Source organism: Rhinoderma darwinii, chromosome 6 (genome assembly GCF_050947455.1).
Source record: "Rhinoderma darwinii isolate aRhiDar2 chromosome 6, aRhiDar2.hap1, whole genome shotgun sequence".
NCBI classification, from domain to species: domain Eukaryota; kingdom Metazoa; phylum Chordata; class Amphibia; order Anura; family Rhinodermatidae; genus Rhinoderma; species Rhinoderma darwinii.
Window position 1 is genome coordinate 128,529,167 of NC_134692.1, and position 24,085 is coordinate 128,553,251.

Below are 24,085 nucleotides of genomic sequence, written 5' to 3' on the forward strand. Positions count from 1 at the left end.
GATGATGATTGAACAGAATTTAAAGAGACAGTCCCGGCAAAATACTCTCCCGGACGTGTCCCAGCAACTGCCTTATTCAATTGAATCTGTGTCCTCCTAGAGCCCCAATAGAGCTACCTACAGGGAAGGGGTGTGTCGCAAACTATAGGGGGTCTGTGGCACTATCTATAGGGTGTTGTTGGCAACTATCTATAGGGGATGTGTGGGGCACTATCTATAGGGGGTGTGACACTATCTGTAGGGGGTGTGGTGGCACTATATGAAAGGGGGAGGCACTAACTGAAAGGGGGTGTGTGTGATACTATCTTCAAGGGGGTGGGTGTGGCATTATCTACAGAGGGCATTGTGGCATTATCTACAGGGGGCACTGTAGCATTATTTACAGGGGGCACTGTGGTATTATCTACAGAGGGCACTGTGGAATTATCTACTGAGGGCACGGTGGCATTATCTACGGGGTGTGTGGCACTGTGGAATTATCTAGGGGCAGTGTGGCACTATCTACAGAGGGCACCGTGGCATTATCTAGGGGCGGTGTGGCATTATCTACAGGGGGCACTGTGGCATTATCTATAGAGGGCATTATGGCATAATCTAGAGAGGGCACTGTGGCCCCATCTACAGGGGATACTTTGGCATTATATACAGAGAGCACTGTAGCATTATATATGGGGGTGGCACTATCTACAGAAGTGTGACACTATTTACAGGGAGGCCATGTGACACTATCTACAGTCGGCACTGTGGTATTATCCACAGGAAGCAGTGTGTAGTAATATCTACAGGGAGCAGTGTGTGGTAATATCTACAGGGTGCAGTGTGTGGTAATATCTACAGGGTGCAGTGTGTGGTAATATCTACAGGGTGCAGTGTGTGGCACTATCTACTGGGGGCAGTGTAAAGCACCATCTACAAGGGGCACTGAGTGTGGCATTATTTACGCTGGTTTTTACTCTACCAGTAGTGGTCAGCACATACATTATTACCTAGCCCTAGTGTTAAAGTGAGACATCACCTGTCTGTAAACGACCAAATTTCCACAGCTGGAAATGTCTGACAGTGGTTAGAAGAGCACGACCAAGACTTCAAAGTACTTCCCAGCCCGTCTAGCTGCGGTCCGTGCTGCACACGGCGGTTACTCTGGATATTAGCTGGTGCTCATAATAATGGGACTCGACAAGTTTACACTTGCGTTGTATAGTCCATTACTCTCATTCATTTGTAGATCAAAACAACGGATAAAAACAGATCTGTTAAACACAATGGGATTATTAATTGCATCCGTTAGCGTTCGTTATGATGGTAATCCGTTTTTTTTATGGACTTAAAAGTCAAAAAAACGAATGTCCAACGGATGGGTTATTTTTTTATCATTGCTATCAATGTAAAACGGATACAAACGGATCCCTCCGTTATTTTTATACCATCCGTTAATACATCACAGATGATATTAAAATGGATTACACAAGTCAAATGTGAACTTAGCCATATATACCATCAGAGTCAGAGGCGTAACTTGAAACTCCTGGCCCCAATGCAAAATCTGTAACAGAACCCCCAGCAACCATGTGTCATTAATATTACTGGTGTCTTCTTATGTCGCACCAGGGATCGGGTGTGAATGCTATCTCTGCACCACGTATAGCTACACCCCTGATCGCAGTACGACCTGGTAGACAATGGAGAATTCTGTATTTATAACCCCCATGTTGGACTCTGCTAGCAAAAAAAAAATTGGGTTATTTCCTTCAACAGAATTTCTTTCTTTGAGACAATGCCACCCGCCCCCCCCCCGTCATTAGTGTATACATGAATCATGATACACCCCGGCTGACAGTATACATTTCACCGCCGGGGTGCAGTTACAGTATAACTTACAAAAAACTGATTAACAGGTCCCTATCCACACTGGGCATAAGTAATGAGACGGAACGGTGTAATGGATTCCTGTAAACCAGCGTCTTTGTGGGCAGAGCCCATTATCTGCAAGTGAAACGAAAGGAGACGTCAGCGTTGTTACTTCCAACAACAGTTTATCTCATCTAGCCAGGCGACCTGTCATCACGGAGATCTTCATGTTTTCTGTAGTATATAAGGAGATTTTATTCTTCGGTTTGACATAAGATTAGAGTAAAGGAATCGTGAAAAGAAAACTAGATGTGACACTTTCTAGAAGTCAATGTCTATGGTAAGGAATACAGCGGCTGGAAATGAATGGAATGGCATCAAGCGTCACGTTTGGGACCGTGTGTAAAGATTATATTAGGGACGTGCAGAAACAGCAATGTCCTCATATTACGTTTTAGATCGGAATCTTTCCGGCACGATCCTCTTACATTTAGTTCTGTGTATTTAGTGAATTGTAAATCGCTGTGGAATATGTTGGTGCTATATTAATAAAGAATAATAATAATCTGCGAGAAGATTTCAACCATAATCCATAGGTTGGCCTAGTACCATGTGTATTATTTTTGCAGGACGCAGTTTGGTCTTGTGATGTTGGGGGAGAATGGGGTGTCCGTGCTTTATATGGCGCACTTAGATGGTGCTGGGCAGCCCATCTGATCTAAAAGTATTGGCATGGCTACCAGATTGTAAGGCAGCATGGGTGCACCACACCAAACCATGTGACTGGCACCTTGTAGAAGTCTTATCTGTGTGCAATGTAATACTTAGCAGCCATCCCCTCCTGAATGGTAAGGTTGGATGTTCACCGGTGCCCTATAACATTGTCTACACAGGGCCACTTTTAATCAAAGGCGACCCCTTTTTGCACTTTCCTCCACATGGTGCGTTACATGGTGATGAAAATGGCAGACTGGGTATTGGAGGGCACCTATGGCTATGTCAGCTAAACTCAGGTAAAATGGGGGGCATCTAAAAGTACGCCATTTATGGGGCAGCTTATGTGGTTGGCACACCGTATTAATATTGAGGCATCTATGGCTGGCACATTGACAGCAATCTCTGTGGCAGGTGAAATGGGAGCATCTAAAAGAACGGCATTTATGGGGCAGCATATATAGCTCGCATACCTTGTTAAGATGGAGGCATCTGTGGCTGGCACCTTGACAACAATCTCTGTGGCAAATAAAATTGGGGGCATCTAACAGTGAGGCATTTATGGGAAGCATTTGTCGTTGGCCCACGCTGTTTATATAAAGGCATCTATGACTGGCACCTTGACAGAAATCTCTGAGAGGTAAAATGGGGCATCTGAAAGTTAGCCATATATGGGGCAGTATATGTGGTGGGCACACACTGTTAATATGTAGGCATCTATCACTGTCACCTTGACAGAAGTCTCTGTGGCAAATAAAATGGGGGGGGGGCATTTGAAAGAGAGGCATTTATGGGGCAGCATGTGTGGTTGGCACACCCTGTTGAGGTAAAAAAAAAAAAAGTCTTCTTGCTTGCCACATTATTTTCACTCTAGAGCGACTACTCCCGGCATCTTTGCACTGGGTCCACCTACGTGTTAATTGCCTCTGTGCCCACATCCTGCCGGGAACTGGTGTTAAAACCTACACCTGGATCGGTAAGTATGGCCGCATTCTGAGTGATCTCTAGAGTCTCCTGAGATGTAAATCCATTCCTGAATGTAGGTTAGGCATTGCACTAGGAGCGTGTAGGAATCATTTTCATGTACCACGTGGTCTGTGCCAGTCCTGTTGAAGATTTCTTAAAACAATAAACCAAAACTTTGAGGATGAAAACAACCCAATGGGGTCAAATAACACAGAGCGACAAGGTTAATCGTGTCCATGTGGAATAATCCACTGTCCTTGCAGCGATTCCGAAGCTTAGCAGCGCTGGTTTAGTACATACACTCACATAAAAGTAATTGAAGGACATTTATAAACCTTCTTGGGAATCTATTATTGTAGCTTATTTTTTTTAAATAATTTTTACTGGAAAATAAGAGTCATTTTTCCTCTATAACTTTTATGTTATCAGTTCTATTTGTAATTATTAAATGCTAATAGGACATTTATCAATTATTACATCTTAATTACCCGGCAATAACTATCTTATTGTATTTTAATTAAATTCTTAATTGTTGCTGAGAGTTCCAACAGTTCTGTGTTATAATCTTCCAGGTTTCATTAGCTGAAGCATTAGCCTTTGGTAAAAAGGGCATGATTTAAAGATGTGGGCCGCAGAAAAAATTGGGTTGGATTATATTTGCTCAAAATAATTGAGTATGAAGGGAAAAAAATAAAATAAAGAAACTGTATTCCTAGAGAGGGGAGATATCTCTCGGGAGCAGGGAAGCAAGGAAAAGCAAGGGGATTTCATTAAAATCTTCCAAGTGAAACGTAACTTTGCAAAGCCACAGATTGTACCCCATGAAGGCAGCAGTGACGGGGATTAGTTAGAGGTATATATTGAAATGTTAGCAAACCTATCTTCTTGGTAAGCTTGGCTGACTTGGAAGCAGCGTCGATGATTTTTTTTTTTATGGACTTTTATTTGCAGCGAGTGATGTGGTTTAGTCCAGAACACCAAAACCAAATTTAAGCTTTGGCCACTTAAATGGGCTCCTTGGCCGCCCTTGTAAATTAAAGAATTATTCTGCATAAGTATGCTTGCACCTCCATAGAGAATCTAGAAGTAGTATTTCTTATAAATGCACCCAATAAAACAGGTGTATACAGTATATAAAGGAAAGACCCCATAGCATAACCTCATATCGGCCAAGATTAAAACATAATAAGACTCCTCAAACCCCTGTATAAACAAAGATTTAATACACAACATTGTGGCTTCCTGTAGTTACCACTAGGGGGAGTTTAGAAACTCAGTGCATACTGTATTATTATTGCATTTAATGTACAAACAGTATGCAGTAAGCTACTTAGCTCCCTCTAGTGGTAGCTGCAGGCAGCTAGAACGTTATGTTTTTAATCTATGCCCATTCAGAAAATATTGAACTCTATGTATAAAAAAAAATATCTGAACAGAATTCAAGTGTATACATTTACTTTAAAGGCTATGTAATATATATTATATATATATATATATATATATATATATATATATATATATATATATATATATATATATATATATAATAAATAATAATTCTTTATACAGCGGTATAACTAGAGATATATGAATCAGTGCACATTTTGATTCTTTATTAGCTTTAGTTCTATGACCCTTAGTTCATGTTACCACTATCTCCACTATCTCTACCCAAATTCAGAAAAGGTAGAGGGGAAAAAAAACTTGACCTGAACCGGATCCTATTATGACTCAATTTTTATGTGTCGCTGCTGGGTCTAGGTGTGTGTATTGGTCCCTTGTGCTCAATGGTACGATCAGCGGCCTAGATAACAAGTAGTATGACATGGCCTATGGCGGTCACATAGCTAATGTATTGCCTGTCAATGGCAGATCCAACTGGACAGCCATTGGACCCTAAAAACTATGACATGTCAGTAAATATAATATGTTAATATAGTGTAAAGTGTAAATGCATCCAGGGAGTGTTGGGTATTTTTGCCAATTAATTTTTTTACATGAATATTTATTATAAGTGGATGAAGGGGGCTTTTTATTTTTTTGTTAAATATGAGGTTCCGTGCTGTAGCCGTGGTGACTCAGGAAACAGAAGCGTTACCTAAAGCTTGTGGGCCCTAATGCAAAACCCCCCTTGTAATTTTTAGTACTGGTCACCTCAAATGGGGCAGATGGACCTTTTGGACAACCTTAGGCCCCAAGTGCTGGGAGCAACTGCAACTTCTGCACCCCTTATAGTTCTGTCCCTGTCAGGAAAACAATTTACAATATGATATTCCTGGTCACCAACCCCCCCCCCCCCCTTAGAAAGTACTTGTAACAAGTATAGCACCAAAAAGTCTCTAACCATAAAATATTACAGAGAAACAGAAGACTTAAATGCTATGTACACCTTTGAAAAAAAAGAATTCATGCAACTTTCTAAATACTTTTTATTAAAAATTCAATTCCAGCGGTTACCGATCACATCTAATTTCATAACTGCGTGACCTGCTGTCACTGAACCCGTCAGTGTCGCTGACCTGATGGATTCAGGTCTCAGCGCTAGATACAGCTGCTCTGTATAGAGGATACAAAGCAGCTGTATCACAAAAAGTAAAAATAATTTTTAGTAAAAAGTATATAGAAAGTTTCACAAAACACACTGATACACGTACATAGCCTTTAAAGGGCAACTAAATGTTCAAAAAAACTTCTGACATGTCATAGTGACATGTCAGAAGTTTTTTACTGGTGGGGCTCCGAGTAGTGAGACCCCCACCAATCGCTAAAACGATTCGTCTCTGATCGGCTTTTCTCAAAAAGCCGATGTAACGGTGTACAGACTTAATAGAGTCTGTACACCACTAAACGAATGGGCTCAGTGTTCACCCGAGCGCTTCTGCAGCTTCGTTTTAGCGATCAGTGGGGGTCTCAGTGCTCAGACCCCCACCTATCAAAACTTCTGACATATCACTATGACATGTCAGAAGTTTTTTGGATAGTTCAGTTACACTTTAACAGAATAACAACACTTTAATAAAAGTCTCTTGTCATTGGAGAAATCAGCCGTATGTAGAATTGGACAAGATGGAATACCACAATGTTTATCATATTTTATATTCGGAATGCAATGTGTGTTTTTTGGAGGTTGTCTGACATTTTTTAATGTTTTGTATACAACCTGGGAATAAATGTTTAGACTGACACTATGGAAAATGTCTATGACCAAATATCTATTTATCAGTTAACCAGATGGTGAGTGAGTCCGCCTGGAAGTCGTAGTCACCTCAGGCCCAGATGTAATGAGGTTGGATATATGATCCTCGGCCGGTGACAGTCACACAGCATACTTCAACACGATTAGATTGTTCTCTATGCCCCATATCCAGGATACCATCTAGGCCTGAACCAGGAGTGAAAGGGTCAAGTATCTGATAACCAGCCATATAAATACTAAAGGGGATATGTCATTAAAATGTAAAATGTCAGTAATATAATATAGGAAATATTTATTGTTGCAGATTCTGACCAGGATGAAACCAAATTTCTATGCTAAAAATAGGAACCCAACAATTTGAGGTCATTGGTAAAGTGCACCTTATATTTAAAAAAAAAAAAAAAAAAAAAAAGCTCCTACTACAGTTATTGGTTTTATCAAGATAATTATTCCGAAAAGTTTCTATATGAAGATATTGCTGTGCCCAAACGGTCCGAACCGTCTTGGAACCGCCTGCGCGCTCGCTCACGTTCTGCCTCCATGTTGCCCTAATGCTTCTATTGATTGTAATAGTGGCCGCCATTCTTCCAGGCTCCAGCACTGAAAAGGGTTCTCCGCTTTGGACAATCCCTACTTGTTAGAAGGATCCCTAGACAATCAGAAAATCACAAAGTGTCTCCCTACTGGGATCCCCAGTGATCATCTGTAATCCTTGGGGAAACCTGTTCAATATACCTGCAGCTCCACCACAGGGGAAATTAAGTATTACGCAGTTCTCATTCATATCAATGAGTTTTCTGTGTAATGTAGTACAGGACAGGTCAGGTCCTCCAGAGTGAGACACTCTTTGTAACTGCTCTCCACTCTGGCCAAGAGATAAGGATCCTGAACATGGGACCCCCCACTATTAATTTAGAATTTCCCAATAGGTTATGTGAAAAGGGGTTTTCTTAACTGGGCAATCCCTTGAAGAAGGATGCATAGCTCTGTTAAGACCCAGATACAACCTGCAGCGCGGACCTTTGTAGTCTGGCTGCAATATCTTCGTATAGAAGTAAACATTTCGAATAACTATATAGAAAACCTTACACTCATAGTAATTGTTATCCTTTTTAACATTATTATTGAAAAGGGAGGTACATTTTACAATACTAAAGTCTAAGTCTTGGGTGTAGCAAGGTGTGCTTTTAAATAGGTATAAAACCCAAATGTTGGACACGTTCATATATCGGAAAGAGTGGTGCAGGTGCTTCATAAATATGGCGTAGCATATTTTTCAGTGTATTTAGGCCTGAATATATATATTCCTTGCTTTTCTTCACACAGAAAGCGCTAGTTACATGCAGCCACCACTAGGGGGAGTTCAGTGCATATAGATTTCTGAAGCTATTATTGAGCTGTAAAATATCTATGCACTGAGCTCTCCCTAGTGGTGAGTGCAGGTAATCAGTGTAGCTGGAAAATGAGAGGCGTACACATAAGCATTTTGGTTGTCTCATATGTAAGGATGGAATGAATTTAGGAAATATTTTTAAGTTGGTGGCAATAGGAGGTGGTCTAAATGTGGCTGTCAGGTATAAATGAGGAAGTCAAATAGTATATTACCAATAAAGAATAAATGTAGGGGGTAGGCATTAGTGGGGTGTTACCAAAAGTCATGTTATTTGCCGTGGAGGAGAAAAAAGATGGGAGAAATAAGTCTTGACTTATCTTGAGTGATGCACTTGACTGTCATAGCCATATAAATCACAGAAAGTTACCAAAAATAAAATGACATCTAGGTGGTATCGAGTACCAGTCACTCTTAACCGTTTATAAATTTTTGGTACAACTGGTTTATCACCTATAACTTTTTTTTTTTAATTTATAGACCAAATATTATAGCAGTAAGCTCCTAGGCTCCCTCTAGTGGTGGCTGCAGGTACCTGGAATTTCATCATTTAACTCAATGAGCATGCATGCAATTTAGAGACCTGTAAGAAAAAGAGACTAGACCCTTATAAATACTTAAGAAATTCATATAGATAAACAATGAAATGGTTAAATTCACCTTAACTTGTTAGGATTAAGGCCTCATTTACACGAGCGTAATATACGCACGTGCGACGCGCGTGCTTTTCACGCGTGTCGTACGCACCTATATTACTCTATGGGGCAGTGCAGACGATGCGTGAATTTTGCGCAGCGCGAGTGCGTTGCGTAAAACTCACGACATGTTCTATAATCGTTAGTTTTTCGCGCATCACGCACCCATTGAAGTCAATGGGTGCGTGAAAACCACGAAGGTCGCACGGAAGCACTTCCGTGCGAACTGCGTGATTCGCGCAAGAGCTGTCAAACTGAATGTAAACAGAAAAGCACCACGTGCTTTTCTGTTTACAAACATCCGAACGGAGTGTCTTAGACATGAGCGAACCGAACTTTACCGGGTTCGGCCGAACTCGTTTTGACCGAACCCGGCAGGAGACAGTCACTGTGCAGGGTGCTGAAAGAGTTAAACTGGTTCAGCACCCTGGACAGTGACTTCCGATTCCAATATACGTGAACGTGTAAAAAAAAAAAAAGTTCTGACTTACCGATAACTCCCGGCTTCTTCCTCCAGTCTGACCTCCTGGGATGACAATTCAGTCCAAGTGACAGCTGCAGCCAATCACAAGCCAAGCACAGGCTGCAGCGGTCACATGGACTGCCGCGTCATCCAGGGAGGTGGGGCCAGATGTCAAGAGAGGCGTGTCACCAAGGACGCGTCACCAAGGCAACAGCCGGGAAGTTCTCGGTAAGTACGAACCTCTTTTTTTTTAAACAGGTTACTCGATATGGTGATCGGAATGCACTGTCGAGGGTGCTGAAAGAGTTACTGCCGATCAGTTAACTCTTTCAGCACCATGGACAGTGAATGACGTCGACTAGCCTCATCTCTATGATGGCGGCTGCGCGAAAATCACGCAGCCGCGCATCATACACGGATGACACACGCAGCTGTCAAGTGCCTTTTGCGCACGCAAAACACTGCGTTTTTTGCGCGCGCAAAACGCACACGCTCGTGTAAATGAGGCCTAAAGATGAGTGAATTTCCCGAAACGAGTTTCTTGGTCAATTCTATTGAATCGGGCTTGAAATTCGATTTGTCTGAATAAATTTGACACAAATTGCAAGTGCCCCAAGTTGGATACAGTCCTAGAAGACATCAGAGAGTCAAACAGGGCAATCGGGGCACTTGCGATTCCATCCCTAACATTATAAAATACCATACGCGCCGCCCATGGTCTTCCATAGCGACGTCTGTGATTGGCTACAGCGATGACATGGTACAAAATTTTGTCATCTCAGTAGGCCAACAGGGACTTTACGCTAGAAGACCAGGAGAGGTGGTGAGTATGGTATTATTATTTTTTTTCATCTCCTTTTCTCCCCTCTTTTTTCTATAATCTATAAAATCTGGCCGCCATTTTGCTGATTCATGCACCGCAAATTTCAAAAGTCTTGGATTTTGACGCATCCGAAACTACCCAGAAATTCGGACCGAATTTGATTCATGCCGAATTGGTTCGCTCACCTCTAGTCAGGATCCAAAAGGAAAAAAAAATCACCACATCCCCGCAAAGGGTCTGTTCACACTTGCTTTTGGGTGTTCCCATCGGTCTTTCCAACGGCCGGTATAGCACAGTCTCTAGCGCTATTCTTAGAAAAAAAAAATCCTGAACCCTGGCAAACCATATTTAAAATCAGAGCGATTCACCAGGATTAACCAGTATCTGTTTAACCAGGACCTGGCCTAGCTGTCATGGCTCCATTATAAACAGAAGCGATTAAACCAGTGTGAACAGAGCCTAAGTTAGGCCTCATGCACACGACCGTAGCCATGTGCACGGCCGTGATTTTTGGGTCTATGAGCCTGGACCGCAAAACACGGCCTAAAACAAGTACTAAAACATGTCTCTTATTTTTGCGGTCCAGGCTCCTGGGCAATGCACGGACCATGGAAACCACGGTCATGTGCATGGGCCCATTGAAATGAATGGGCCGCAATTCACCTGATGATTTTCGGGGGAATTGCGGCCGCAAAAGCACGTTCGTGTGCATGGGGCCTAAGGTTTTTGGGGGTTGGGATTTGCAGCAGTACTTTTATTAAGAAAGACCTGGAGTATAATGATGCATTTTTCATCCATCAGTGGCCACAAATTATTGGGCATTATGCTGTATATAGGAAAGCTGATCCAGAGCGCCCCCTAGAGATCAGATGATACCAGTTCCAGCATCTCCATTTAATGAAGGCATCACATAGGACTTGTCATTGTTTTTGGCTATTAACAGATTTGGTGATGTCTTGTGGAAGATATTTGCATGTTACCCGTTCCTTCTCCCACATGCATAATGAATGGGATACAAAGACGCAGATTAACGAGGGTGATGTCAGGAGGCTGCTCTACAGGGACTTATGATCAGCAATAAGAAACATTGTTACCATGACTGCAAGCAGCGACCTGTGACCCCGCTGACAGCACCCGGCACAAAGGAAACAAAATGATCTCCTTGTACACGGACCAAATTGTTGCTTTATAGAATATCTGGTATATACGGTGTCTGTGTTTTATATTCCACATGCTACTTCATGCCGGGCTGGATGCACACACAAAAAAAACATCATAAACATTTATTGTTGTAGAATTGCCTGGCAAGTGAAAACTATTGTCCTGTTATTTCCATTTTGGGCTCCCTGGTGCGTTCTTTAATAGGATCGCTGGCACGTCTGATCTGCATTGAAAAACGTCTTCCAAGAATCACAGCTTTATCTCAAGAGGATTTTTTTCATTCAAGTTTTTCAACAACTTCTCAAAAAAATATGTATACATTGTATCTGGATAGAGATATACGAGGGGCATTCCAAAAGTAATGATAACGATTTTTTACGCGCTCCACGAGGGCTGCGTGCGGAAAGTGGGGATGAAGGTTTGTTGCGGGGGTATCTCAAGTCTACAGCCAGACCATCCTCAGTTGAGCCCGAGCCTTTCGAAGCGTCGGTATGTTAGAAAAGTGCACCCTAGTTTTTCCCTCTCGTCATGGCCGAAATTGCAGAGGAGCATCGATCCGCGTTACGCAATCAAATTTTGCGTGAAACTTTGAAAAACAGCTTGAGAAACCGTAGCGAGAGATGCTGAAGATATCGTATACGGGAAGCTGCTTTGCCGTCAGCCCAAGTTTTCAGGTGGCACAAGGCCTTCAAGGATGGAAGGGAATCTGTTGAGGATGAACAGCGCTCAGGACGACCTTCAACGTCAGGACCCGATGAAAATGTGGGCGTTATCAAGGCACTTGGCACCGTGTGACTTTTTTTTTTTGTTGCCCAAAATCATAACCTACCTGAATGGACGCCATTTTTGTATTGTTATAAACGTCCAGTCAGCCGTGGCGATGGCTCTGAACAACCATGGGGACTTCCAGCACTGCTACGAGGAATGGCAGCGTTGCTGGAATCGTTGAGTTCAGTCCCAGGGGACTTACTTTGAATGTGATCGAGCCTACTTGTAAATAAAAGGACTTTTTTGGAAATCATTCTCATTACTTTTGGGATGCACCGTGTATATATAGCATTGCCACGTGCATGGACCCTATACGGCAGCACAATCAGTCCGTATTATGGACCGGTAGGGATTCCGCATACCGCTGTATGGCACTCCATGAAAAAAATCCAAAACTCTGCCTCCGTATAAAATCTGAGGCACACAGAAGTAATATGGCTGTGTGCGTGAGGCTGGCTTAACAAAGCGGTTATCCGCTTGGGGTCCTCTGATAAAACACAGATCACAGAGTGTCCCGCTGCTGAACACTTGCTGCCAGATTGATGCACAGATTAAAGCTGATCGCTGGGGAAATCTGTGCAGGAACCTTGCAGCAAGTGTTCAGTTTCCCTGCAGCTCCACCACAGGTGAAACAAAGCATTACATACGTAGTTCTCATCCAAATCAATGGGCTGGCTGTGTAATGCATGGATGTGTTAGGACCTCCAGAGCGAGAGATGCTGCTCTCATCTGGCTAATGGTGGAGGATGTGGCACAGATAACAACCCCCCATCCCTGTTAATCTTAGAGATCCCTAATAGGGAATATAACTAGGGTTTTCTAAACCAGGCAAGTAAGTTTTCGGAGCAATAAAGATTATCTTCAGATGGCCCCGTCACCTTCTCTATTTCCTGTTCTTATTGCCACCATGGCTGTGTTTCGTCAGGTTTCTGTTGCTTTCTGATGGGCAAAATAGCGTAGTCTGCTGCATTATTCTACCTGGTGAAAACAATGGAAAACTGCTGGACCCAGTGATACCTGTCATAAATCCTGTAAAAATTGAATCCATGACACCAGTGTGAACAGAGTCTAATAATAGGATGCCTCTGCTGTAGAGCAAGTTCATGGCCAACGATACCTACATACTTACTTACAGACAAAGCCAACATAATTACATATGTACATACCGGATAGATACACACAAAACTTCATTGACAATATGGCCCGCAGCCGGAGGGCCCTTTAGAATCTGTTATAATTGATTCAATCATATTTGCCAATTTACCAAATTTTCGAGTGCCTGTGGCTGAACCGGTCCGCAATTAAGTCAAATTTATGCGAATGTGTGGTAAAAATCGTGTTCCTGGGTATTTTGGTGGCATGGCTGGGCTTAAAAATGTCCCGCCATTTGCCATTCAAATGATGTTATGTACAGCGGTAGTTCCATGTAAATCTACGGAGAAGGGCTTGTTAGTAGCCGGAGAACTTTATTAACTTTTTTGGTTAGGCCTCATTTACCAGACTGTCTAACAGAAACACAGACTTGTTGACCATAGCAACCAATCACAGGGCAGATTTCCATTTTTTAGAGTAGTTCAAGAAATGAAAGATGAGCTCTGATTGGTTGCTACGGGCAACAAGGTTGACTTTTCTGTTTGAAACTCTTGATAAATGAGGAACAATCATTGTATGAAAAACGTGAAGTAGAAGTTCTATGGACGTCCCGCACCCACTTCAATGGGTTTAATAAAATAATTGTTTAAAGAGGATCTGTCACTATTTCAGTAAAGCCCAATTTCCTACCTCATGTAATAGGCGCTGTCACGCTGATGATGTCAGTGTAATTTGTATCCTAACCTGTTTGTTTTTTTACTTTCCGAGTTATGAGCCATTTTCTTATTATGATAATTAGGCTGTACTAGCCAAAGGGGCGGTAACACTGAGGTTTCACTGGGGCCGGTGTCTGTTTTGTCTCTTCCCTGCAAAGCGTGATCTTAGCTGATAGGACAGTAAGCAAAAAAACATATAAGGGGAATGGGGGGAGGAATCCTCCAGCTCACCGTTCGTTATGTCCTGTTCAGACAGCGCTCGGATTCCCGTACGGCCAACGGCAAACAGCAGAAGAAACAGAAAAGACTGTAATCCAGCGCTTGGAGGTAAGTAAAAGGAATCTAGGTTCCAATTTTATTTGTATAACAGATTTAAAAATATACATGCCATGATTAAGGACACAGGACGTGTCTGAAACGCGTAGGCGAACCAACTAATGCGATTTACCCTTTTTCCTGCACTTTGATATTTTAAATATTTGTTATACAAATAAAATTGGAACCTAGATTCCTTTTACTTACCGCCAAGCGCTGGATTACAGTCTTTTCTGTTTCTTCTGCTGATAGGACAACATGATACAGCCAACACAGACACCGCTACCAGTAAAACCTCAGCGTTACCGCCCCTCTGGCTAGTATAGCCTAATTAGCATAATAAGAAAATGGCTCATAACTCAGAAAGTAAAAAACGGATTGGGATCCAAAATTGGGTTTTATTGAACTGGTGACAGGACTTCTGTAAATGCTATTTTTATTTATTTTTGTTAAGTTTTTGTAACCACAGCATGACGGGTCCTTAATCTATTAAAAAAAAAAATAATGTATAGATTGTTAAAAATACATCATGTAAAAAAGTTTAAAACATTTTTTATATTTTTTTCCAGGACAAGTCGAGAAGATAGATGAATTTATTATATCAATTGACCAATCTGTACAGATGCAAAAAATTCCCAACAAAAAATAGTGTGTGAGCCCGCTGTAAGTTCTGCATATAAATCAACCAGCCGGCATTTATAGTCAATGCTCCGTTAATTAAGCGATCTCCTAAGGAAACTGAAAAAAATTAATTAGGATATTTAATGGCTTCTAGCACATGTCAAATGTATAGAAATGTGTTACCACACCAAGTCATTATATGTCTGAAGATGACACCTATATAAACCGCACTGCCTTGTATAGGTGTCATCTGCAGACATATAATAACCATGGGATTTATATAGTGGGGAAGGGGCATGTGTTGTTACAACATCAAATTCTGCGGATTTGTCTCAACTATGGGACATATAAACCAAATTGTCTCTCATTGTATGGGAAAGATGACATCATTAACATTGGCTGATGTAAGACCTTTCATAAGTGGAGTGAAGCGGTGGAGAGATTGTAGTGACGTCAGGGCCCTGAAGTCTAAGGGGGCCCAAAGGGTTCCCTTTGCCCCATATAAAGTAGTATCAGTCAAGTATTATCAGAGATTGCACAGGATAGTTGGGGGGCCCTGTTACAGATTTTGCATTGGGGTCCAGGAGCTGCTGTTCATAAGTATGCCACATGAGGAACAAGTCTGTACTGTATAGATGGTGACCCTCAAAATCATGTCCTCTGGTGGGCCCAAGGAGCCTTAGTCCGACCTGGATTGTCTATTGGCCAATAGAAATCTGCCTTATTGGTTGGAAAGGTTATCAGAATTTTACTTGGTTTTACTTACTGCTCCTGCGTCTTCTCTTGTCCGCAGGGTCTCGTCCTGCATCCCCCCCAGGCTGCTAAATCAGGCCTGGTCTTTGCCGTGCTATATACAAGTCCCTGGCGCCGAACAGATTCTGTACGTTATATGTGATACAGCACGTGGGTGTTGTGTGCTGCGTCGCATATAACGTCCTGACTCTACCCGGCATCAGGACTTCGTATACGGCGTGGCACAGACCACTTAATGTGGCAGCCTGAGGGGATTCATGGCGGGCTTCCTGCACACCCCTTCGGTCCGCTTTTGGTCGCTCACTCTGCGACCACAATTGCTACGCGCCTGCACTTGGGTTTTTCAGTTAAAGGGGTTCTCCGCTTTGGCCAATCCCTGCTTGTTAGAAGGGTCTCGACAATAAGCTGATCATACAGTGTCTCCCTGCTGGGACCACCAGCGATCAGCTGTAATCTGTGGGGAAACCTGTCAGTAACTGCTCAATATCCCTGCAGCGCCATCACAGGGGAAATTAAGCATTACACAGTTCTCATTGACTTCAATAGTATGTCTGTGTAATGTAGGACAGGACAGGTCCTCCAGAGCGAGAGACACTCTTTATAGCCGCTTTCCACTCTGGCCATGAGCTGAAAATCCTAAAAAGAGGGGGCCCCCCCCTCCTCTATTAACTCAAAATTTACTAATAGGGAATATGGACATGGGTTTACTAAGCTGAACAAGCCCTTAAAGTGCATGTTTATAACAAGTCATGCCGAGGTCCTCTTAGAATAATTTAAAGGCGTTCTCCACTTTTCAGAGCTATTTAGGATTGGTGATGTTGATTACAATTGTTGTTGTCCATGAACTGGATATTTCATGCAGTTGGCAGGACCAGGCATTGATAAACTGGCCGACCCCTTGTACTACGATCATAGATTTCCTCTCTAGACATGGCCATAATGCATGTGTGGCCAATAGTCATTGCAATGGGATAAGGAAATGTATGACTCTGAGTCCCTAAATTCAAGACTAAATGGATGCTCACATGTTAATTTCCTGCATTGGTAATTCGCAGAAGCCATTATTAGAGTATAATAAATCCACAGAACGATCCATCAGCACCAGCTAACCTGCTTGTTGATGGTTTCCAGGTAGCAAACATTTTTGTACATTGCACAGGGTAAAACATACTGAAAAATAACATAACTTGTAATGAAGATATATTATACAGAGCTTAGATTTTATATTTGATGACTATATAGCCAATTTAAAAGTAAAGCTTAATTTTAATCATTTTTTTTCAGCATAATTAAAATTCTTCTATACCAGGCAAATATGCACTAAATGGGATTTAAATGATTTGCAGGCTGAGCAGATGTATGTCCTGTGTATTTGAAGTGTATTTTTTTTTTTTTTTTTAAATCTTTTGTGGAATTAGGGGTTTATATATAAGGCACTGGCTCCCTCTAGTGAAACAATTGAGTACTGCATGTAGAGAAAGGAAAGTTTTCTGAAATTAGTCAAGTGAGAGAACTTTATTCACTTTATAGCTGTACTGCTAAAGAAGATGAAACTTTATCCTACTAGGATATAACACATGTAGTATCGCAAAAAATTATTACGCTTTAATAAAGTACAAAAATTTTATTAAAGCATATAACAATATAGATATTGAGCCATAGATAAACTTCCTCAATAAACTGGATTAGCTACATTATACATTGTGCCGCATTCCCAAAATTTGACGTAAGTGTTCGTCATGTCCAGAAAAGGGGTGTATGGAGCAGGCTCATGCGTATACTCAGCGGGTGTTGGCTGTATGTTACAGCCGACACTTCACTGTAATGGCCGGGCTGTTTAACCACTTAGATGCCATTCCATCGCCCCGCAACGTGATTGTCGGCTGACGATGGTTGTCATGGCTGCTTAGGGGCTTAATCAAGGTCCCCAAGTCTGGCATCTTTGTTCCAAAAAAACTGAAGTGGAACAGCTGATAATTTCCCCCAAAGGGTTCTGAATTTTGGACAATCCCTACTTGTTAGAAGGGTCTCTGGATAATAAGCCTATTACAGAAAGTGTCAATCTGTGGAGAAAGTGGGCAGTAAGTGTTCAATTTCCCTGCAGCGACACCACAGGGGAGATTAAGTATTACACACTGCCCATTCAACTTAATTCATTGGCTGTGTAATGCAGGACAGGACAGGTCCTCCAGAGACAGAGACGCTCTTTACAACCGCTCTCCACTCTGACCAAGAGATGAGGATCCTAAACTGAGCACCCCCTCCATTAACCCAGAATACCCCAATAGAGTGAATGAAAATGGGATTTCTAAACTGGACAACCCCTTAAGTTGTAGTCAACACAAGACTGGCTGGAAAATAGGAAATTTACTGCAAATGCATGAAACCAAAGGGTAGTTCTTAAAGGACATTATGGAGACATCCTCTTCATATCAACTCCCTACAATCTCAATGCAGGAACGTCCAGGTTCTCTTGATGGTTCATCAGGCCATGACTTGGTTGTTGGTGGTTGATGAGAAGCAGAACATATTCCAGGTAGTCACCCCAATAACATTGGTGTATTTTATAGAAGGCACAGAAAATCGTGTAGGATGACGATATCTCCTATTATGAGGGACACATCTCTTTGGTTGGACCAAACCATTAGATTTGATATTTTTTACATTATAAAGTCTTCATCCGTAGTGAGAACATGGCACACCTGGCGCAATCCCATCAGTTAGGAAGATTTTACTTCTTGCTGCTTTTGAACTGTGACATCTGCACTGGAGTCACGATTACTTGTGAACTTTTGGGGTCCCTCTTGCGTTGCTACCAAGCCATGTATCTCAGCCTCATGCTCCCGTGCCTTTGTACGTAGGGTGGCGATACTGCGGGTTGCGTTGTCTTCTACTTGTTTTGGAACTTCTTTTGTGTCGTTTGGGGGGTTGAATTTAAATTTTGTGTCCTCTAATGGGTTTTCCTCTGGTCTTTTATCGGTTTTACAGTCGGGCCTACTCTTGTCCTCCGGCTGGACTTGATAATTCTGCATTTTGATTTGCCGTCTCATCTTTGCTCGCCTGTTTTGAAACCAGACCTGCGGAAGGAAATGAAGAATTGTGTCATCTGTGAAATCTACTCTGAGGATAATATGTACAGTATATTTCTGAAAGTAGATCCAGGACTTTGGGTCTAAGCGTTTGGGTTTATTGTTGGTAAATGCTAAATTTAACTGTGATCAATTTTGCTTTCTAAGAACTTAAAGGGGTTCTCGGCTTTGGACAAACTTTTTATTAGAAGAGTCCCCTGATGATAAGCTGATCACAGGGTGTCCAGTTGCTAGGACCCCCAGCAATCTACTGTAAACTGTATAGGAACCAGGCAGTAAGTGTTTAATTTCCCTGCAGCGCCACCACAGGAGAAATTAAACATTACACAATTTAATTTAAATAAATGGCCTGTTTGTGTAATGTATAGAAGTGCCGGGTCTTCCTGAGAAAAGAGAGAGACAGGGAGGCAAAAGTGCCGGTGTCTACATCGTTTACAGAAAAAGACAGGAAGGCAGAAGTGTCTGTGCCTACATCATATACAGGGAGAGACAGGGAGGCAGTACTATCTGTGCCTATATCATTCACAGTGAGAGCAAGGGAGTCAGTACTATCTGTACCTACATCATTTACAGTGAGAGACAGGGAGTCAGTACTATCCATGCCTACGTAATTTACAGGAATATACAGGGAGGCAGTACTATCTGTGCCTATATAATTTACAGAAGGACACAGGGAGTCAGTAATATCTGTACCTTGGTAATTTACAGGGATATACAGGGAGGCAGTAATATCTGTACCTACATCATTTACATGGAGAGACAGGGAGTCAGTACTATCTGTGCTTACATAATTTACATGGCGAGACAGGGAGGCGGTTCTATCTGTGCCTGACACATGGTTATGCTCAAATATGGAACAGTGCCCTAATTACAGGTAAGTGATAGGCTATGAGTACAAGTCATTGCAGCTAATCACAGGAGATATGAGTAGGATGATTGAGCTACTAAATTGAGATATTGTAGAGGGAAGCGGGGAATAAGCTGAAAGCCACAAAATGAGATTTAAATACTGGAAAGGGTAAGGTCGCCAGCTGCTTATACCTGTGAAGCAATGTGTTGTGTTTTTTTTTAATTTGATTAATAAAGGTTTTGCTATCAAACTGATATCTAAAAACCCAGTTCCGATCAGGGCACCGTCCGCAGAGGTCCTCTTCTACCAAGTTGTGGAAAAACGATTCAGCATAATGTTCAGCTAAAGTGGCTGATTAGAAAGAGGAGCATTATTTTTTGTTTTTGCCAAAAACAGCAGCACGCCTATCCATGGGTTGTGTCTGGCATTGCAGCTCAACTCCTTTCAAGTAAATGCTGCAATACCAGGTACAGCCATAGACAAGAGTGGCACTCTTTCTGACAAATCAAAAAAAAGCAGACCTAAAATCACAGACAATCCCTTTAAATCTGTTGGATGACTGCTAATACATTCACCTTCCACTAGACAGTCACTACACTTCCCCAGACTCCTGAAAGGCAAATCCAAGTTATTCAGCAATACATCCCCCACTCCCGTATCTCTGAATTGCTCTGTTACCTTATGCAGTCTTCCAGCATACAGTTAATATTGAAGTTGACATATACTTTAAAGGGGCCATCCTATCAATTACCCTTAAAGGAATTCATAAAATATTTTTTCATATTTTTTACTATATTAAAATTCATTGCTGTTACGTGCTAGGACTGTTGCGCTTACGGCTGTGTTATAGATGTACCTCCATCATGAGAGTGCGAAGAATGCCCCTCTACCTATTACCAGCTGCTATGCCCACCTCACCTGCACTCTGGTCTCTAACAGGTCCAGCTTCAGCGCCAGTGCCTCCCTCATGAAGATGTCTGGGTAATGGTTGGTCTGGAACACCTTTTCCAGTTCTTCGAGTTGCCAGCCACTGTAATTAGCGCGTGATCTTCGCTGCTTCAAACGATGGCTCCTGTCTAATGGGCGGAAACAGAAAGAAGACTGAAGACGACGACTCCCAACTGAGATGAGACGATGAAGATATCATAAAAGAAGGACATCCAACCCACATCAATAGTTGTCTTGTGTAACGGTCACTACTGGCGAGGTCTGCAATGTCTACATGGGTGCCATTTTGCCCGCAGCTAGGATAAGATTTAGGATGATAGGGGGGCAGAGAGACTTTCGGTTGTTTAACCCTTTCAGTGACATCTAAAAACATCTTGTAGCAAACACAAAACTTAAGGACGCAGACAGTTTTTTCCGTATTTCATTCTCCACGTTCCGAAAGCCATAACTTTATTTTTATGTGGACGTAGCCCTATAAGAGCTTGTTGCAGATGCGCCAATATTTTGTATAGTATTTTTGTTCATTTTTTGAATGGAAAAAAAGCGATTTATTATTTATTTTTTGGGCTTTATTTTTATTTGGAATTTTTAATATACTTCAGAACACTTTTTTTGATTTTTTGTTTTTGTTTATTCGCTTACATAATACAGCGCACTACTAATGTAATGCAGTGTATTACGCCTGTGAGTATTGTACTGACAGGCAGCCTATTAGGAGCTACCGTTGGCATGGCCTTATAGGCTTACAGACATGGGGGCCTTATGTTAGGCCCACTGCTGCCATGGTAACCCATCCTGGTCGCGGGGGTGCTGATGGGCTGACATAGGGAGCCTTTTCCCTTTGAGGCTGTGTTCACACACTTAACAAAATACAGCTGAAAATACGGAGCTGTTTTCAAGGGAAAACAGCTCCTGATTTTCAGCCGTTTTTTACGGCCGTTTTTGGAGCGGTTTTTCTATTGAGAATGAAAAACGGCTCCAAAAACGGTTCAAGAAGCGACATGCACTTCTTTTTTGACCCGTCGGAACAGAACGCCGTTCTGCTTCCGATTTTTCAGCTGTTTTTCGGGCCGTATATGGCAGACTGCTGCATTATGCTTTGTAAATTTTCCCCTTTGAATCAAAACAATATAAAGAAAACGTTCTGGTGCAAGATGTCATTAAAGGAATTGTCTGGGATTAGAAAAAAGGGTCTGAATTTTTTCCAAAAACACAACACACTCGTCCATTGGTTGTGCCAAGTATTCAAGTGAATTTAGCTTATTTTTTATTCCTGGACGACAATTTCTATTGCTATGGGTTTGACTAGGAAATTCATGCACATAGTACGCAGTGTTTATTCATGTCACATACCATTCACATAACAAAAAAAAGTAAAATAAAACTTTTTGGGGTGGCACTTAAAGTTGACCCTTTCTTTTGGAAGAAGTATTTTAAACAGGGCCATTTATAAGATACCCATAAAGAGGTAACCTAGAGGGCACCAGTTATTCCCTTAACATACTGTCACATTAGCCTGGCGCTACACACAGACCTTTTTGTAGTTTACAATGTGCCGCTATATGGTGCTATGTACGGGGCCTTATGATTCTTCCCTACAGGCCGTGCTTTATGAGTTTTATAGTTTGCCCCAATTTAAAGTCCATGATTATTTCTTCACTCTGTTGGATCTTGCACAGTCGTTTTTCTAGTCAGCCTCGGCCTATTGTACAAAAAATATGAGACTCATTTTTCACATTGTCCTTTATTACTATTGTCAATTTCCCTGCAGCGCCACCACAGGGGAAAAGAAGCATTACACAGCGCGCATTCAAATCAATGGCTTGTCTGTGCATTGCAGGATGGGACAGGTTCTCCAGAGCGAGAGACGCTCTTTGTAACTGCACTCCACTCTGGCCAAGAGATCATGATCCCGAACCTCAGAATTCCCTAATAGGGTATATGAAAAATAGGTTTTGTAAAGTAAACAACCCCTTTAAGTGCCTTAGCCACTGGGGTGCCCCCTTTAGGGAATGTGTTTAAATAAACATTCCGTCTGCCTGCAGCCACCACTAGAGGGAGCTTACTGCAACCTGTAATTATTGAGTTCAATGTATAAACAGTCTGCAGTAAGTTCCTAAGCGCCACCTAGTGGCAGCTGCAGGCAGACAGAATGAGCTCTGTATCAAGAAAATTGAGTTCCGACTGCTAAAAAGATATAATGAAAAATTAAAATCAGCAGAGTTTTGGACCTATTTCGATTAAAAGAACGAAATAGTATTTAAGGCTGGATATTTACTTAAAAATTTTGTTTGTCTCCATTTTTTTTGCTAAATTTGATCTACATTTAATCACCTTGGAAATGACAAGGCCTTGTCTGGTGCGAGAACAGCATGGCATCCTTATGTGTTCCAGAATGGCCGCAGGGCTGGAACAGTTGAAATCCAAAAATAGGAGAAGGGAAGAAGATGCTGGAAAACCTGTTGGGCAACATATGACTGTAGATATGTGCAGCCAGAGGAGGAATCTGGTGGCCGGGACCAAACATATTATAGCCTAGAGAGAAGGAAGGATGGCACGTATAATGGCACAAATACAGAAACACAAACTACACATTTGTCACGAAAGAAAATGTAGATTACAATTAAATAAATCTGGACCTGTCAATAGAAGTTTAGTTAAAGAGGCTCTGTCACCAGTTTAATAGTTCTCCATCTCCTACCTAATCTAATAAACGCTTTGAAGATAATCAGTTGGTTTTTTTTTTAAAAAAAATTTATTATTGACAAAGTTCTGATCATTTTTAGATTTATGCAAATTTTTTCTAAATGTCCAACTGGGCGTTGTAAAGAAAAGTGTATGACGCTGACCAATCAGCTCCATACACTTCTCTTCATTCATGCCCAGCTTTATTCACAGCACAGCGAGATCTCGCGAGATCACATTGTGACGTCACTCTCCCGAAATTCCTTCACCGGAGCGACCGGAGAATGACCAAACATCGGCTCCAGCTGTGCCAGGACGATTATCCTCCTCAGCAGCAGTTCTGGTACGGTTTTGGTCATTCTCCCATTGCTCCGGTGAAGGAACTGCGGGAGAGTGACGTCACAGCGGGATCTCGCGAGATCACGCTGTGCTGTGAATAAAGCTGGGCATGAATGAAGAGAAGTGTATGACGCTGATTGGTCAGTGTCATACACTTTTCTTTATAACGCCCACTTGGTGAAACTAAAACAAAACGCCCAGTTGGGCTTTTACAAAAAAAATTGCATAAATGTAAAAATCATCAGAACTTTGTCACTAAAACTTTTTTTTAAAACCCCCTAAAAAATCTACATCAAAGCGTTTATTAGATTAGGCAGGAGATAGAGAAGTATTAAACTGGTGACAGAGCCTCTTTAATGATAAATCAAAAGCTATCACTGTAGTATAAAGTTATTGGACGATGCAGTCACATGACATCATTATGGGTCAAAAAATAATAATTAATGGAGCTGCACTATGCCACGAGTTTGGGTTGGTGCCACACCGTCTCTGCCGGACAAACCCTTCTCCGGTCCCAGAATCCTCCACACCGTTGAAAACCGTATTCACGTCAGATACGGTATAAATAGATATTTATTAAACCAACATCTAAAATCTAATAGCAGCGACATTTCGGCCCCTACTCAAGGTCGGCTAGAAAAAGGTCTGACAAG

At 41.9% G+C, this 24,085-nt stretch overlaps 1 protein-coding gene across 1 annotated transcript; it reads right to left on the reverse strand.

The window, feature by feature from the left end:
* Positions 1–17,183: 17,183 nt before the first annotated feature.
* Positions 17,184–23,452, reverse strand: LOC142656658 (uncharacterized). The gene is made up of 3 exons (XM_075831582.1): positions 23,344–23,452; positions 20,379–20,581; positions 17,184–18,598 (listed from the first exon to the last, which is right to left on the reverse strand). The coding sequence occupies exons 1-3, from the start codon at positions 23,450–23,452 to the stop codon at positions 18,242–18,244; spliced, it is 669 nt and encodes a 222-aa protein (XP_075687697.1). The 3' UTR covers positions 17,184–18,241.
* Between the last annotated feature and the right edge of the window lie 633 nt (positions 23,453–24,085).

Coding starts and splice junctions, on each gene's coding strand:
- LOC142656658 (XM_075831582.1), bottom strand. CDS start 23,452: ATGACCAAAACCGTACCAGAACTGCTGCTGAGGAGGATAATCGTCCTG. Junction 20,582..23,343: donor GGTGAAGGAATTTCGGGAGA/GTGACGTCACAA, acceptor GTCTCATCTCAG/TTGGGAGTCGTCGTCTTCAG. Junction 18,599..20,378: donor TGTTAGAGACCAGAGTGCAG/GTGAGGTGGGCA, acceptor TTCCTTCCGCAG/GTCTGGTTTCAAAACAGGCG.